A 16,489-nucleotide genomic window follows, 5' to 3' on the forward strand; every position below is an offset into this window, starting at 1 on the left:
ATGCAACAATTTCAAAGATTTTACTGAGTTACAGTTCATAAAAGGAAATCAGTCAATTGAAATAAATAAATTAGTCCCGAAACTATGGATTTCACATGACTGGGAATACAGATATGCATCTGTTGGTCACAGATACCTTTAAAAAAAGGTAGGGGTGTGGATCAGAAAACCAGTCAGTATCTGGTGTGACCACCATTTGCCTCATGCAGCGCGACACATCTCCTTCGCATAGAGTTGATCAGGCTGTTGATTGTGGCCTGTGGAATATTGTCCCAGTCCTCTTCAATGGCTGTGCGAAGTTGCTGGATATTGACGGGAACTGGGTCACGCTGTTGTACACATCGATCCAGAGCATTCCAAACATGCTCAATGGGTGACATGTCTGGTGAGTATACAGGCCATGGAAGAACTGGGACATTTTCAGCTTCCAGGAATTGTGTACAAATCCTTGCGACATGAGGCTGTGCAAAGGGCTGTGGTGGTCATTTTGTCAGCCAGTTATTGTCATGCAAAAGTCTGCTGGTCTTATGGTAATTGACCGTTAATTAACTTTAACAGGTTTAGCATATCCAGGCCTCTAGGCATACAAGCCGCTGATGCGTGCCGTTTGAACGTCTACATTTAAAAAAGTATAATAAATCAATTTAATATACACCATCACAATAAACCCATAATTTATTTTTTGTCAGATCTAAAGAAACATTATGATATGAAGAGAATGTATTTCCAAATAACAGAATATGTGTTGGCCTACTGTAGACCTATGTTATCTGGCTATGCTCCATGCCAAAGGCTGTAGGCTTGTTCATTTAGCTGACAAGATATGCTTATAAGTCCCATGCCATTATTTTATTTTATCTGATTTTATAATAAGAAGAATATAATTGAACTTAGCTTAATAAAATATACATAATATTTTTCCCATTACAGAGCGAGTGCGCATATGAAGTGGCTATGTTGAGCGTACAAGTGATCATTTGAAACAGGTCCTATATGCTAGATTTAGAGTTATTTGGCAACTTTAGTTGTGAATGATACAAACCTTAGAATGTCTTAGAAATCAAAACATACAGTGGGGGGAAAAAGTATTTAGTCAGCCACCAATTGTGCAAGTTCTCCCACTTAAAAAGATGAGAGAGGCCTGTAATTTTCATCATGGGTACACGTCAACTATGACAGACAAAATGAGAAAAAAAAATCCAGAAAATCACATTATAGGATTTTTAATGAATTTTTTTGCAAATTATGGTGGAAAATAAGTATTTGGTCAATAACAAAAGTTTCTCAATACTTTGTTATATACCCTTTGTTGGCAATGACACAGGTCAAACGTTTTCTGTAAGTCTTCACAAGGTTTTCACACACTGTTGCTGTTATGATTTAACTGGATAGAACCCAAATGCAGACAAGTACACCAAGCCAGAGAAGTTTTAACAGGTTTATTATAATGTTCAATAGTCCAGGTTTCCAATAAATGGGGAAGAGCAAGTCCAGGTTACAGGGAGGGTACAGATCCAGGTCAGGGCAGGTGTGGTACCGTAATGTCCTAGTGTCCGTGGTGAGTCCAAAGGAGAGGCCCGATAGTGGAGAGCAGGATGGTGGTGGCAGGAGTGAAGCGGAGGCAGGAGTCAGGTTCCAAATATCTGTGGCACAGGAGAAAAAGTAAATAACCAGTCCAAAAAAACACAAGAGGGAAAACAGACAGGTTGAGTCGGCAGCGAGACTAACATGGTTGTCTTGACTATGATCTGACGATGAGTGGAAAGTTTGACCGGGTCTTAAAGGCTGAGGTGATTATGGTGAATGAGCTGCAGCTGGAACCCTGACTCCCGCACACCAGACTTCACTCCTGCAATCAAGGACAGACAGAGGGGAGGGGGAGAGCAGAGAGAGAGCTACCTAGCAGCAGTAGGCCTAACAGTACCCCCCTCTACGGACGCCACCTGGCGGCCGACGGGGTTTATCGGGATGTAACCTATGAAACTCTCGGACCAGATCAGGATCCACAATGAAGCTCCTGGGCACCCAGGAACGTTCCTCGGGACCATAACCCTCCCAATCCACCAGGTACTGGAAACCACGACCTCGGCGGCGAACATCCAGAAGTCGCCGGACAGTGTAGACCGGACCCCCACCCACGATCTTGGGCGGAGGAGGGGGACGAGAGGGCGGGCACAAAGGGCTAACCGACACAGGCTTAATCTGGGAAACATGAAAGGTGGAATGAACCCGTAGGGAGGCAGGAAGCTGTAGCTTAACCGCGCAGGGGTTAACAATAGACAGTATCTTGAACGGTCCTATAAAACGAGGCGCCATCTTCTTAGACTCCACCTTCAATGGAAGGTCCCGTGACTTCAGCCATACCTCTTGACCAGGAGAGTAACCGGGAGCCTGGGACCGGTGACGGTTGGCTTGCCTCTGCATGTACGCCGAAGCTCGGGACAGAGCTACCCTGGCCTTCCTCCAGACCTTGAAGCAGCGGCGCATGTGGGACTGCACCGAGGGTACCGCAAGTTCCCTCTCTTGGGAAGGGAACAGGGGAGGTTGATAACCCAGAGCACACAGAAAAGGAGACAAACCAGAGGAAGCGTTAGTCAAGGTGTTATGAGCATATTCCACCCAGGGGAGCATGGAGCTCCATGACCCAGGGTTAGACCCAGTGACACAGCGAAGAGCGGTCTCCATCTCCTGGTTCGCTCTCTCGGCTTGCCCGTTGGTCTGGGGGTGATATCCAGAGGACAGGCTGGATGTAACGCCCAAAGCTTTACAGAAAGCTTTCCACACCTGGGAGACAAACTGGGGACCCCTGTCAGAGACAATATCCGTGGGTAGACCATGAGAGCGGAACACATGTTCAACCAAAATATCAGCCGTCTCTCTGGCAGTGGGCAGTTTAGGTAGGCCCAAAAAAATGAGCGAACTTAGAAAAACGATCAATCACCGTAAGAATGACAGTCTTACCAGATGAGGGGGGAAGTCCAGTGACAAAATCCATAGCGATATGCGACCAGGGCCGGCTGGGTATAGGTAGAGGTCGTAGATGACCAGCGCTGGCCTGGGTGGAGTTTTTACTTCGTGCACATACCGTACAAGCAGCAATGAAGGCTCGAGTGTCCGCCTCCATCGTGGCCCACCAGAACTTCCGTCGCACAAAGTCAAGGGTCCGCGAAACTCCAGGGTGACAGGTAAGGGGAGACGAGTGAGCCCACTGAAGTACCTGGGAGCGAGCAGACTCAGGGACAAACATCCGGTTAGGAGGACCCCTCCCAGGGTCAGCTTGCTGATGTTGAGCCTGTCTAACAATCCCCTCGATGTCACATGTGATGACTGCAATACTGCAGGTAGGAGGCAAAATGGGTTCAGGGTTACTACCAGTATCAACAGCCGAATGAACACGAGACAGGGCGTCAGGCTTGACGTTGCGTGACCCAGGACGGTAAGACAGAGAAAAATTGAATCTCCCAAAAATAGTGCCCACCTGGCTTGACGGGGGGTTGAGCTGCTTCGCTGACTGGAGGTAAGCCAGATTCTTATGATCCGTCCAAACGATGAAGGGTTGTTCGCCCCCCTCCAACCAATGTCGCCACTCCTCGAGAGCCAGCTTAACGGCGAGCAGTTCACGATTTCCAACATCATAATTCCTCTCTGCCTGAGAAAGTTTCCTTGAGAGAAAAGCACAGGGATGCAGTTTGTTATCTTCAGGAGAACGTTGTGACAACACTGCACCTACCCCAGTGTCGGATGCATCCACCTCCACGACAAACTGGCGGTCGGGGGTCCGGCTGCATCAGAATGGGAGCCGAGGCGAAGCGATGTTTCAGTTCTTCGAACGCTGATTCGGCCCCTTCATTCCAAGCGAACGGTCGTGAGATGGAGGTGAGAGCGGTGAGTGGCGCCGCAATGCGGCTGTAGTCCTTGATGAACCTCCTATAGAAGTTCGCAAACCCCAGAAATCGTTGAAGTTGTTTGCGGGTAGAGGGAGCTGGCCAGTCCGTGACAGCAGAGATCTTAGCTGGGTCCATCCGCAGCTCCCCCTGAGCTATGATGTAACCCAAAAAGAGGTCTCAGACACATGAAATTCACATTTCTCCATCTTCACAAACAGTTTGTTCTCCAACAACCTTTGCAACACCTGGCGCACATGCAGTTCATGTTCCTGGGAGGACTCTGAGAAAATCAAGATATCATCCAGATAGACAAAAACAAACCGATTCAACATGTCCCGAAGGACATCATTGACTAGTGCCTGAAAAACAGCAGGGGCATTAGACAACCCAAAAGGCATAACCCGATACTCAAAATGTCCCAAGGGTGTGTTGAAGGCAGTCTTCCATTCATCACCCTTACGAATGCGCACCAGGTGATACGCATTTCGTAGATCCAGTTTCGTAAAGATGGTAGCACCATGAAGGAGGGGAAAAGCAGAATTAATCAAAGGCAGAGAATACTTGTTCTTAATGGTGATGTTGTTAAGTCCACGGTAATCAATACAGGGTCTGAGGGTCTTATCCTTCTTAGCAACAAAAAGAATCCCGCTCCTACAGGTGACGAGGAAGGACGCATAATACCTGCCGCCAAGGAGTCCCGAATGTAGTTCTCCATAGCCTCCGTCTCCGGCCGGGGAGATTGTACAGGCGACTGCTGGGGGAGCGGGGCTCCTGGCTGGAGGTCAATGGCGCAGTCGTAAGGCCGGTGAGGAGGAAGAGAAGTAGCTCTGTGTTTGCAGAAAACGGATGCCAGGTCATGATACACGTCAGGAACAGCGGAAAGATCCATGGACTCCAGTGGAGGTTGAGGCACAGTACTGGCAGGAGTCTGAGCAGAACACAAACAATTCACATGACAAAAAGTGCTCCATGAAACAATGCTACCTGTCACCCAATCAATGTGTGGATTGTGTTTTTATGAGCCAGGGGATACCAAGGACCAGGGGAGTCTGTGGGCAGTCGATAATATGGAATTGAATGTTCTCCTGATGATTTCCCGACACTCTAAGACAAACAGGAACAGTCTGATGGGTAATGCGGGTCAACAATTGTCCATTTAGACCCTTAGCCTGCAGCGGACAGTCCATAGGAACAGTCTCCAAATCCATTTGTTGAGCCCACTCTCTATCCAAAAAGCTTTCGTCGGCACCAGAGTCAATCAGCGCACTAACAGAGAAATTCTGGGACTGCCACTGGAGGGATGCCTGGAGCAGAATGCGGGGAGAAGAGGAAGAATCCGCTGCTCGGCTCACCAAAACTTCTCCCATAAATGATGAGCCGGCCCTTTTCCCCGGACGAACTGGGCAGGAAGGAACGAAATGACCAGCTTCTCCACAATACAGGCAGACCCGAGCCTGAATACGACGTGCACGCTCCTCTGAGGACAACCGTGCCCGACCCACCTCCATGGCTTCGGGTTCAGTCCTCCTCGTATCGACTCGGGAAGACACGGCTCTCTCCGTAGAGACGATGCAGGGAGGAGTCTGTTGATGACAGACAGGTTGCTTGGAACTAACACTCCTCTCCCGGCGGCGCTCCCGAATCCGATTATCCAACCTGATAGTGAGTGAAATAAGATTATCCAGCGTAGGCGATTCATCATATGACACCAATTCATCTTTTAAGGTCTCAGACAAAGCATTGATGAACACTCCTTGTAATGCCTCGTCATTCCAACCACTCACTGCTGCTAAAGTCCGAAACTCCACTGCCATCTCCGCCACACTACGAGCCCCCTGCCGAAGAGAAAACAGCTGTTTCGCAGCCTCCTTGCCTCGTACGGGGTGGTCAAAAACCTTCCTCATCTCCGTGGTGAAGGCAACGTAAGCGTTGCAAATGTCCGACTGACTCTCCCAGACCGCGGATCCCCAGGCACGAGCGGAACCGCTAGTAGAGTTGATAAGGTAGGCAATACGGGCTCTTTCTGAGGCGTAGGTGAGGGGCTGTTGTTCAAACACTAACGAGCATTGAGTCAAAAAAATCGCCACAGGTTCCCATGTTCCCGTCATAGCGCTCTGGAGCAGGAACAAAAGGCTCTCTGATCTGGGCTGAAGGGGTAGTAAGGGCAGATACTTGATTGGAGAGTAATTGAACCTGATTAAGCAGCACCTGACTGTCCTCAGCAATCGTTTTAAACAGGGTATCATGTTGGCCAAGTAAAATGCCCTGATTGGCTATGGCAGTCCAAATTTGAGTGCACTCTGGGGTGGTATCCGAGCTACTGTCTGCTGGGTTCATGTTGGTCAGATCATACTGTTATGATTTAACTGGATAGAACCCAAATGCAGACAAGTACACCAAGCCAGAGAAGTTTTAACAGGTTTATTATAATGTTCAATAGTCCAGGTTTCCAATAAATGGGGAAGAGCAAGTCCAGGTTACAGGGAGGGTACAGATCCAGGTCAGGGCAGGTGTGGTACCGTAATGTCCTAGTGTCCGTGGTGAGTCCAAAGGAGAGGCCCGATAGTGGAGAGCAGGATGGTGGTGGCAGGAGTGAAGCGGAGGCAGGAGTCAGGTTCCAAATATCTGTGGCACAGGAGAAAAAGTAAATAACCAGTCCAAAAAACACAAGAGGGAAAACAGACAGGTTGAGTCGGCAGCGAGACTAACATGGTTGTCTTGACTATGATCTGACGATGAGTGGAAAGTTTGACCGGGTCTTAAAGGCTGAGGTGATTATGGTGAATGAGCTGCAGCTGGAACCCTGACTCCCGCACACCAGACTTCACTCCTGCAATCAAGGACAGACAGAGGGGAGGGGGAGAGCAGAGAGAGAGCTACCTAGCAGCAGTAGGCCTAACAGTTGCTGGTATTTTGGCCCATTCCTCCATGCAGATCTCCTCTAGAGCAGTGATGTTTTGGGGCTGTCCCTGGGCAACACGGACTTTCAACTCCCTCCAAAGATTTTCTATGGGGTTGAGATCTGGAGACTGGCTAGGCCACTCCAGGACCTTGAAATGCTTCTTACGAAACCACTCCTTCGTTGCCCGGGCGGTGTGTTTGGGATCATTGTCATGCTGAAATACCCAGCCACGTTTCATCTTCAATGCCCTTGCTGATGGAAGGAGGTTTTCACTCAAAATCTCACGATACATGGCCCCATTCATTCTTTCCTTTACACGGATCAGTCGTCCTGGTCCCTTTGCAGAAAAACAGCCCCAAAGCATGATGTTTCCACCCCCATGCTTCACGGTAGGTATGGTGTTCTTTGGATGCAACTCAGCATTCTTTGTCCTCCAAACACGACGAGTTGAGTTTTTACCAAAAAGTAATATTTTGGTTTCATCTGACCATATGACATTCTCCCAAGCCTCTTCTGGATCATCCAAATGCACTCTAGCAAACTTCAGACGGGCCTGGACATGTACTGGCTTAAGCAGGGGGACACGTCTGGCACTGCAGGATTTGAGTCCCTGGCGGCGTAGTATGTTACTGATGGTAGGCTTTGTTACTTTGGTCCCAGCTCTCTGCAGGTCATTCACTAGGTCCCCCAGTGTGGTTCTGGGATTTTTGCTCACCGTTCCTGTGATCATTTTGACCCCACGGGGTGAGATCTTGCGTGGAGCCCCAGATCGAGGGAGATTATCAGTGGTCTTGTATGTCTTCCATTTCCTAATAATTGCTCCCACAGCTGATTTCTTCAAACCAAGCTGCTTCCCTATTGCAGATTCAGTCTTCCCAGCCTGGTGCAGGTCTACAATTTTGTTTCTGGTGTCCTTTGACAGCTCTTTGGTCTTGGCCATAGTGGAGTTTGGAGTGTGACTGTTTGAGGTTGTGGACAGGTGTCTTTTATACTGATAACAAGTTCAAACTGGTGCCATTAATACAGGTAATGAGTGGAGGACAGAGGAGCCTCTTAAAGAAGAAGTTACAGGTCTGTGAGAGCCAGAAATCTTGCTTGTTTGTAGGTGACCAAATACTTATTTTCCACCATAATTTGCAAATAAATTCATAAAAAATCCTACAATGTGATTTTCTGGAATTTTTTTTCTCAATTTGTCTGTCATAGTTGACGTGTACCTATGATGAAAATTACAGGCCTCTCTCATCTTTTTAAGTGGGAGAACTTGCACAATTGATGGCTGACTAAATACTTTTTTCCCCCACTGTATGGGCTGCATGGTGCGACTATAGGCTATTGATGATTTGAGAAAGTAGCAAAAACAGCTTGCTCTGTTCCATGCCTCAGGCTGCACAGCTATTCTCTCATCAAGTTATCATATTTTCACCCATCAGACTATTCTCAATTTAATCTTGTCTTTACTAATATGTTAAATTATTTTTGATTTAGAATGGACCATTATCAAATGGTACAGGAACAGGGGGAAAAATACATGTCATATGTATGCACTCCAATAGCCTAGTGAAGGGAGGATGCGCTCTTTCCTGCCGGTCTGTTTTGTAGGCTACTTCGGTTTTATAGCGGAGCATGTGCTTAATATGAGCAGCTGAGAAATAAATATAAGAACACTTATTTCACTCTATGCATCAACCACTGTTTGATGAGCATGCTCTCGCTGCCCGATAGGTGATATTCTCCCAAACTCTGTATGCCATGGGCGCTCTCCAACATTGTTCCTGCAGCTACCCAGTGCTTAGTTTGGGAAACCAAGTGAAATATGTTTGGGAACATCAATCGTAGCATGTTTTCGCAACAAAACATATTTCATTAAAATGTTGACAGCCTGTCTGTGCGCTCAAGACAGGAGTAAAGGAGAGATAGGAGGAGATGGAAATGCATAGTGGTGACCGATTCTTTATAGCTGTCGGTCAATTAATTATGAAAAGATAAAAAATGTCCTATTAATAGCCTATTCAAAATCAAATACAAATTCACTAATTATACACTAACTGTAAGCAGCCCTGCACAATCAATGAACCAACAGCATCGCCTAGGGCTATACGTTCTCTCCCAGACTCTTTGGAGCATAGCATAAGGTAACCAGTCCATCCAGTATGCATAATAATACACTCCACACTCAACAGTGATTACTCAAATTTGTTTAATTTTGGAGTATAGGCTAGACTAATTATGTACCAAAACCATCTTAAATGAGTTGTATGTTTTTCTGCCATGCATAATATGCCGTAGGCAGTTTTTTTTTAGGCTTGTACTCATATGGCAATGCATAAGCTCTAATATGCATACCAGAAAAACATAAAACTGATTTAAGGTTTGAATTAATCATCACCTTAGAAAGCACTGTCCATTTCGTTGTGTTAGGCTTTGAAACAACATCCACAACAACCATGTTTTACACTGTTTCAACCTGCTGTTGGAGTTCTTTCTTCAAATGTATCATCACAGTGAGGTGAGTTTTAAAAGTATGATAGGGCTAGTGTTTTGATGATAAGTGTTTGATGTGATTTTTGATCGCATTTCCTTTGATGTCAGAGTGGTTAGAGGGACAATAGAGCCCTGAGTACCAGGCCATTAGGACCTGATGGTAGTTAGCAAGTTGGGTACTACAAATATCACGTTTCAGGGTAAGACCCAGATGCAGACAGTGTCGAAGTAACAAACGTTTATTACAAAAACAGGGGGCATGCAAACGACAGGTCAAGGGCAGGCAGACATCAGTAATCCAGGAGACAAGAGACAAAGGGCTGTGAGACATGGGTTTGAGCCTAGACACATGAAAAGTGGGATGTATACGGAGGGTTCGGGGCAACAGAAGATGAACAGCAGAGGGGCTAATGATCTTGGAGATGGGGAAAGGGCCGATAAACCGGGGGGAAAGTTTTGCAGGACTCCACGTGGAGGGGCAGATCTCGGGTGGACAGCCATACCTTCTGCCCGAGACAATACCGGGGAGCCAGGGTCCGGTGGCGGTCCGCTTGTTGTCGAGTATGCCGACCTCTTGCTCCGGGAAGAGCGGGGGCTGATAACCCAGAGAACCCGTGGCAGAGCAGGGAAGGGTGTTGCGGGCGTATTCAACCCACACTAGTTGCTGGCTCCAGGTGGTGGGGTTGGCGGAGACCAGGCAGCGCAGAGTCGTCTCCAGGTCTTGGTTGGCTCGCTCCGACTGGCCGTTGGACTGAGGGTTGAAACCGGAGGACAGGCTGGCCGATGACCCAATGAGTGTGCAGAACGCCTTCCAGAACTGGGACGAGAACTGAGGACCCCGGTCGGAGACCATGTCCACTGGGAGTCCATGGATCCGGAAGACGTGATGCACCATGAGCTGGGCCGTCTCTTTGGCGGAGGTTAGCTTGGGGAGAGGAATGAAGTGGAGGCGGCGATGAACGCGGAGACGTCAGGAACCACGGTAGGCCATCAAAAGCGTTGTCGCACAAAGGCCAGGGTCCGAAGGGAGCCCGGGTGGCAGGCGGGTGGCAGGCAAGTCTGGACCGTGGAGCGGAAAGCGTCAGGAACAGACATCCGGTTATCTGCCCCCCCGCTGCGCCTCCCGGACCTGCTTCCCTACTCCCCAACTGAGTGCCATTGTGGTAGGCTGCCTAACAGACAACCTGCGGAAATGCTCCAGCAATGTGTTAAATGCGTTCGGCCAAGGTCTGGAACCCTTCCATGAGACCACAAAGCAATTCCTCGTGCCTTCCAATGGTGGCTCCTTGGGAAGAGATGGCGTTGCAGAGCTGGTCTGAGTCTGTTGGGTCAGTCATGGCCAGTTTGTACTATCACGTTTCAGGAGAAGACCCAGATGCAGACAGTGTCGAAGTAACAAAAGTTTATTACAAAAACAGGGGGCAGGCAAATGACAGGTCAAGGGCAGGCAGAGGTCAGTAATCCAGATCAGAGTCCAATAGGTACAGAATGGCAGGCAGTCTCAGGGTCAGGGCAGGCAGAGGTCAATAATCCAGGGTGGTGTGACAAGGTACAGAACGGCAGGCAGGCTCAGGGTCAGGGCAGGCAGAATGGTCAAAACCGGGAAAACTAGAAAACAGGAATTTGAGAAAGACAGGAGCAGGGGAAAAACGCTGGTAGGCTTGACGAAACAAAACGAACTGGCAACAGACAAACAGAGAACACAGGTATAAATACTCTTGTGATAATGGGGAAGATGGGCGACACCTGGAGGGGGGGTGGAGACAATCACAAAGACAGGTGAAACAGATCAGGGTGTGACAACAAAGGCATGTCCAGAGTGCATAAAAGAAGATTACTGTTACTCAATGGTCACATGGACATTTACGGTGTGGCGGTAATACTGTCACCGCAACAGCCCAAGCCGTGCATTATCATGCTGAAACATGAGTTGATGGCGGCAGATGAATGGCACGACAAAGGGCCTCAGGATCTCGTCACGGTATCTCTGCATTCAAATTGCCATCGATAAATTGCAATTGTGTTCGCTGTCTGTCGCTTATGCGTGCCCATACCATAACCCCACTGCCACCATAGGGCACTCTGTTCACAATGTTGACATCCGCTAACCGCTCACCCACACGACGCCATACACGTGGTCTGCGGTTGTGAGGCCGGTTGGACGTACTGCCAAATTCTCTAAAACAACATTGGAGGCGGCTATGTAATGATCATGCTGTTTAATCAGCTTCTTGATATGCCACATGGTAGAGCACGGCGCTTGTAACGCCAGGGTAGTGGGTTCGATCCCCGGGACCACCCATATGTAAAAATGTATGCGCACATGACTGTAAGTCGCTTTGGATAAAAGCGTCTGCTAAATGGCATATTATATTATATTATTATTATCTTGGCAAAGGAGAAATGCTCACTAACAGGGATGTAAACACATTTGTGCACAACATTTGAGAGAAATAAGCTTTTTGTGCGTATTAAACATTTCTGGGATCTTTTGTTTCAGCTCATGAAACATGGGACCAACACTTTACATGTTGCGTTTATATTTTCGTTCAGTGTACATCACATCCCATTGGGTACAGATATCAATTCAACGTCTATTCCACGTTGGTTCAACGTAATTTCATTACATTGATGTGGAAACAAAGTTGATTCAACCAGTGTGTGCCCAGTGGGAAGGAAGGGAGTGGTTTGTGACACACAAGCGCAACCTTGGGTTAATGCTGGATCTGATTGAATCAAGCCCTTAATTGTAGAAAGAAGATAAAAAGGACTGGAGTACAGCAGAGTCTAAATGGAAACTAGTGATGCGTTGCCACTATTTTACTTGGACAGTTCTCTTACCTATGAAAATGAGAGCTACTCTAACTTTACTGTACTGTTACCATGCTAGCTAGCTAGCTTGTCAGGCAGCTAAGCTAAGCAGCAGGTATTGATAGCCACATGTTAGCAGTTGCTATTTAAATGATACCGTTGGAAAACAAGTTGGCTCTGGTTAATATCACCATTGCAGTATAATTCATGTTTTTAATCTTACCTTGTGGTATGAAAAGCTGATAGTCCAGGAGAAAGTTGGAGAAGGTTGGCTAGCTAGCTAGCTACAGTTCTGTCTCGATCGTCTGGACATCGCTCTTTTTTCCCCAAGTGGTTGGCTGAGTCATCCAATAGCGTCACACCCCTCCATTGTTCAAAAGATGGAGTGGTGTGAGGCTGTGTCCTTTTTCCAAAGAATGAGAACCAATACATGATTGGCTTTTGAAACATGGCCATGGAGATGGTGATTGGACATGGTTAACAGCCTAACGTGAGTTAAAATAGCGCCACCTGCCGCTCCTCTAGGCGCATCGGGTCCAATTTTTTACAGTCTTTGGTATGACTCAGCCGGGAATCGAACTCCCAATCTCAGGGCGGACACTCTAACCACAAGGCCACTGAGTAGGTATAGCCTGGTTTTTCCTCGACCACCGAGACAAGGTCAAGACCTTTTAGACTGGAGTGCGTAGCCTTTGACACGACCTGGTCCATTAATCTAAATGTTCATTGTCAGGCTCCTAAGGTTCTATTATATATTGTATGGGCCTTTTAATAAACACCTCAAACTTTATTAGAAATGGTTTCCTGATTTGTAGCTTGTTATTCAGTAGTTTGGGCTATTTGTAATGTTGGTGGCATTATGGAAATTCAAAATCTTTTTTACAAGTAAGAATAAATAATCATAACCACTCTCCATTCTGGAAAACACTTTCTTGAATCATACATTTGTATCTCACACAGTTCATTAATTGAAAAAAATTGTACACTCTCTAGGGAATAGGGAGTCATTTGAGACACAGCCTTTTAAGTTGTCCTTCTCCTCTCTCCAGGTATCAGAAGCTGCTTCCTCTGCTGAGCTTCGCGCTGCAGTCCATCGACAACTCCCACTCCATGGTGGGTAAGCTGTCTCGCCGCATCTTCCTGAGCGCCGCGCGCATGGTGGCCCGCGTGCCGCACGTCTTCGTCAAACTCCTGGATATGCTGAGCGTCACCAGCTCCACGCATTACGCCCGCATGCGCCGCCGCTTGCTTGCCATCGCCGAGGAGATGGACATCCTGGACGCCATCAACCTGGGCCTGGAGAGCATGGAGCACAGCGCCAGCGAGGCACACGAACAGGCCAGCGCCGCCTTCATGGAGCCCTCCACACCTCAGAACTCGCCCAACGTGACCGAGAGCAACACACCAACGCATACGGTTCAGCTAGCCAGCGGAAAGGGAGGGAGAGGTTGCTTTGGCAAGGTGGGAGCGAGTCCTGAGGATATTACTGAGAGGTTAGCGGCCATTTCGTCTAACACCGGGCATCCCAATATGGCAGCTTCCGCGTGCGGTGGGGCCCCGGCCGAGCACCCAAAGCCCCCCGTTCGGGCACGTAGCCAGTGCCTGAACTCCCCCTCTTCCAGACAAGCCCCCAGCCTCCCCTCGCCCTCCACCTCCTTCCCGGGTCCTGACAGCAGTCCCAAACCCCAACCCCAGAGCTTCGTCCCCAGCAAGCTGGCATCTTCTGCCTCCTCCTGCTCCCCCGGCACCCAGCGCAGGTTCCCCCAGCAGAAGCCCTGCAGCAGCAAGGACCCCGAGAAGCATCTCCCCTCCCCCTGCTTCACCCAGGCCCGACCCCTCCCCTCCAGCCAGATCCACAGACCAAAGCCCTCCCGACCCACCACCTCCGAGAGGGCCAAGGCCCTCTGCACCCCGCCCACCCCAAGAGCCTCCAAGAACAGCATGAAGCTGGACCTCCAGGGAGAGTTGGCCAGCATTTCTACCAGTGCCTCCGGAGGTGAAGGCCTCTCCACAGGAGGCCACATGGGGGGAGCCACCACCCTCATCACCAGCGAGGACAGCTGCTTCACCCCCGTGGAGGAGAAGTTCCGCGGCCTGGACGCCTCGGCCGAGCTCAATTCCTCCATGGAAGACCTCCTGGAAGCCTCCATGTCGGCAGCCGGCTACGCCACAACCGTCACCTTCCAGTCGGAGGTGGCCGTGCTGTCGCCAGAGTGGGTCGGGGACGTGCTAGGGGAAGGGGGAGCTGTCGGGACGTACAGCGAGGACGTGACGCAGCACCAGAAGTGCAAGGAGAAGATGGAGGCGGAGGAGGAAGAGGCGCTGGCCGTGGTCATGGCCATGTCGGAGTCACAGGATGCGCTGCCCGTCATCCCCCAGCTACAAGTGGACAAGGACCAGGACTGCATCATCGTCCAGGCAGATGTGAGTTAATTAAAACACCCTCAGGAACTTATGTACCTATAAGGCCGGTTTTCCAGACACAGATTTAGCGTAAAACTGGACAAAGAAATACTTTGAACTGAGAATCTTCATTAAGCATGCTTCTTAGTCCAGGTCCGGGAAATTTACTGATAAAGGTTTAGACTCAACAAATGTTTTACCATAACAATACAAGGCCGAGTAGACATAATAACTGGCAGATGAGTAGAGAACATTGAACATTGTTACACCAAAGCTCATAGCCTACATCTGAATCTTATCATACATATCAACCTGTTGACTGCTAAACCATATTATAAACCAGGTAGTTTGGGTCCTGGATGCTGATTGGTTGAAACAGCATTTCAGCCGTGTGAATATCAGACAATATACCACGGGTATGACACAAAAATACTTGCTTACTGTTTTATTTAGGTTGGTAACCAGTTTATAATAGCAATAAGGCACCTCAGGGTTGTGGTATATGGCCAATATGCCACGGACAAGAACAGCCCTTAGCCGTGGTATATTGGCCAATATACCACACCCCCTCGGGCCTTATTGCTTAAATAAACCATGATTTACAAATAGTATCCCCCACCAAGCCCAAAAAATTCTAACCCACAGCATGTACAGGTAACTTCTAAAATAATGGAAACGCTTGAGTAAATGAGGGATACAAAGTATACTGAAAGCAGGTGCTTCCACACAGGTGTGGTTCCTGAGTTAATTAAGCAATTAACATCCCATCATGCTTATGGTCATGTATAAAATGCTGGGCATGCCATTATTTTGGCTACCATGGCTATGCTCCCATAGGATGACAATGCCCTAATCCACAGGGCACGAGTGGTCACTGAATAGTTTGAGCAGCATGAAAACGATGTAAACCATATGCCATGGCTGAAAAGTATTGGTTGGTTACAAAATCGAAGGACCATTCAAATAGATAGAAAACTCAGGTGCTGACTTCCAGGCCGGTAGTAACCACTGCTGTGGGAGGTCTCGACCTATCGGCAGGAACAGTGGGCTTATGCTATCCTGCTACTCGTGGGCCCGTGAAAAGCTCAACGAATTGTGTGAGGGGTGGGAATGGGCGGATTTCTCGATTCCTTTCTCCGGCCGGCCGTTGTATTGGGCAGTTCAATGGTGAGAAATGTCTCAGTCCCTGAAGCAAAAACTTTACAAAAGCACGAGTACAGGACATCAATAAGCTGCTCCCAAACATTTTAAACCAGCATCAGGAAATTAGAGTCTATCATAGTTCATGTGGGATTCAATGACACTATGAAGGGCAGCTCAGAAGAGCTGAAGATGGATTTTAAGGACCTGATTGGGTCTCTACTTGACACCAACAAACGCCCCAAAATATCTGGCCCTCTGCCTTCCCTAAATTGTGGCATTGAATGGTTCGATATACTTTTAGCCCTCCATAACTGGCTACGAGACTATTGCAGCTCTGTGGGTGTAACATTTATTGACAATTTTGATACCTATTGGAAACAAAGCTCGTATTATAAGGAGGATGGGATCCACCCAAATCATTTGGGTTCCTGGATCCTTTCACAGCATTATACGTCAGCGTTGAGACAATGACTTATCAATGAACCAAGCCCAGCTCATTTAATCCATACCATTGTGTCGCTGATTTGTCATAATGCTTCAGCAAATGTACATTATCCCAGGGACGCTGGAAGACACAATGTAAGTAACCTAATTTATGTCCCTCTTACTTCCCTGAATGCCTCTGCTGATCCTACAGCTATTGTTTGCAGTAATCATGTGCCTATGAACCAGAGTTATAATGTTAGCACTGAGGCGGTGTGCCCTAGCAGGAAGTGCACTGTGTGCAGCGCACCCTGCACTAACATAAATAACCTGAGCATGTCTACATCTGCTAAACTTCCCAGTAAAGCAATAAAAACAATCAAGCATCCCAGAAAAGTGCTAAAAAATAGCCCACATGAACATATGTAGCTTAAGA

General features: G+C 48.1%; 1 protein-coding gene across 2 annotated transcripts in view; it reads left to right on the forward strand.

Annotated features, from left to right (window-relative positions):
* The window catches only part of LOC121541398 (mitogen-activated protein kinase kinase kinase 1-like), a 124,694-nt gene that overhangs the window by 90,842 nt on the left and 17,363 nt on the right, over positions 1 to 16,489 (forward strand). For both annotated transcript variants that reach the window (XM_041850385.2, XM_045208055.1), the window contains exon 14: positions 13,134 to 14,508. In XM_041850385.2, the coding sequence (XP_041706319.2) occupies positions 13,134 to 14,508 (1,375 nt within the window). The remainder of the gene's footprint in view (positions 1 to 13,133; positions 14,509 to 16,489) is intronic.

Source organism: Coregonus clupeaformis, chromosome 27, assembly GCF_020615455.1.
Source record: "Coregonus clupeaformis isolate EN_2021a chromosome 27, ASM2061545v1, whole genome shotgun sequence".
NCBI lineage: Eukaryota > Metazoa > Chordata > Actinopteri > Salmoniformes > Salmonidae > Coregonus > Coregonus clupeaformis.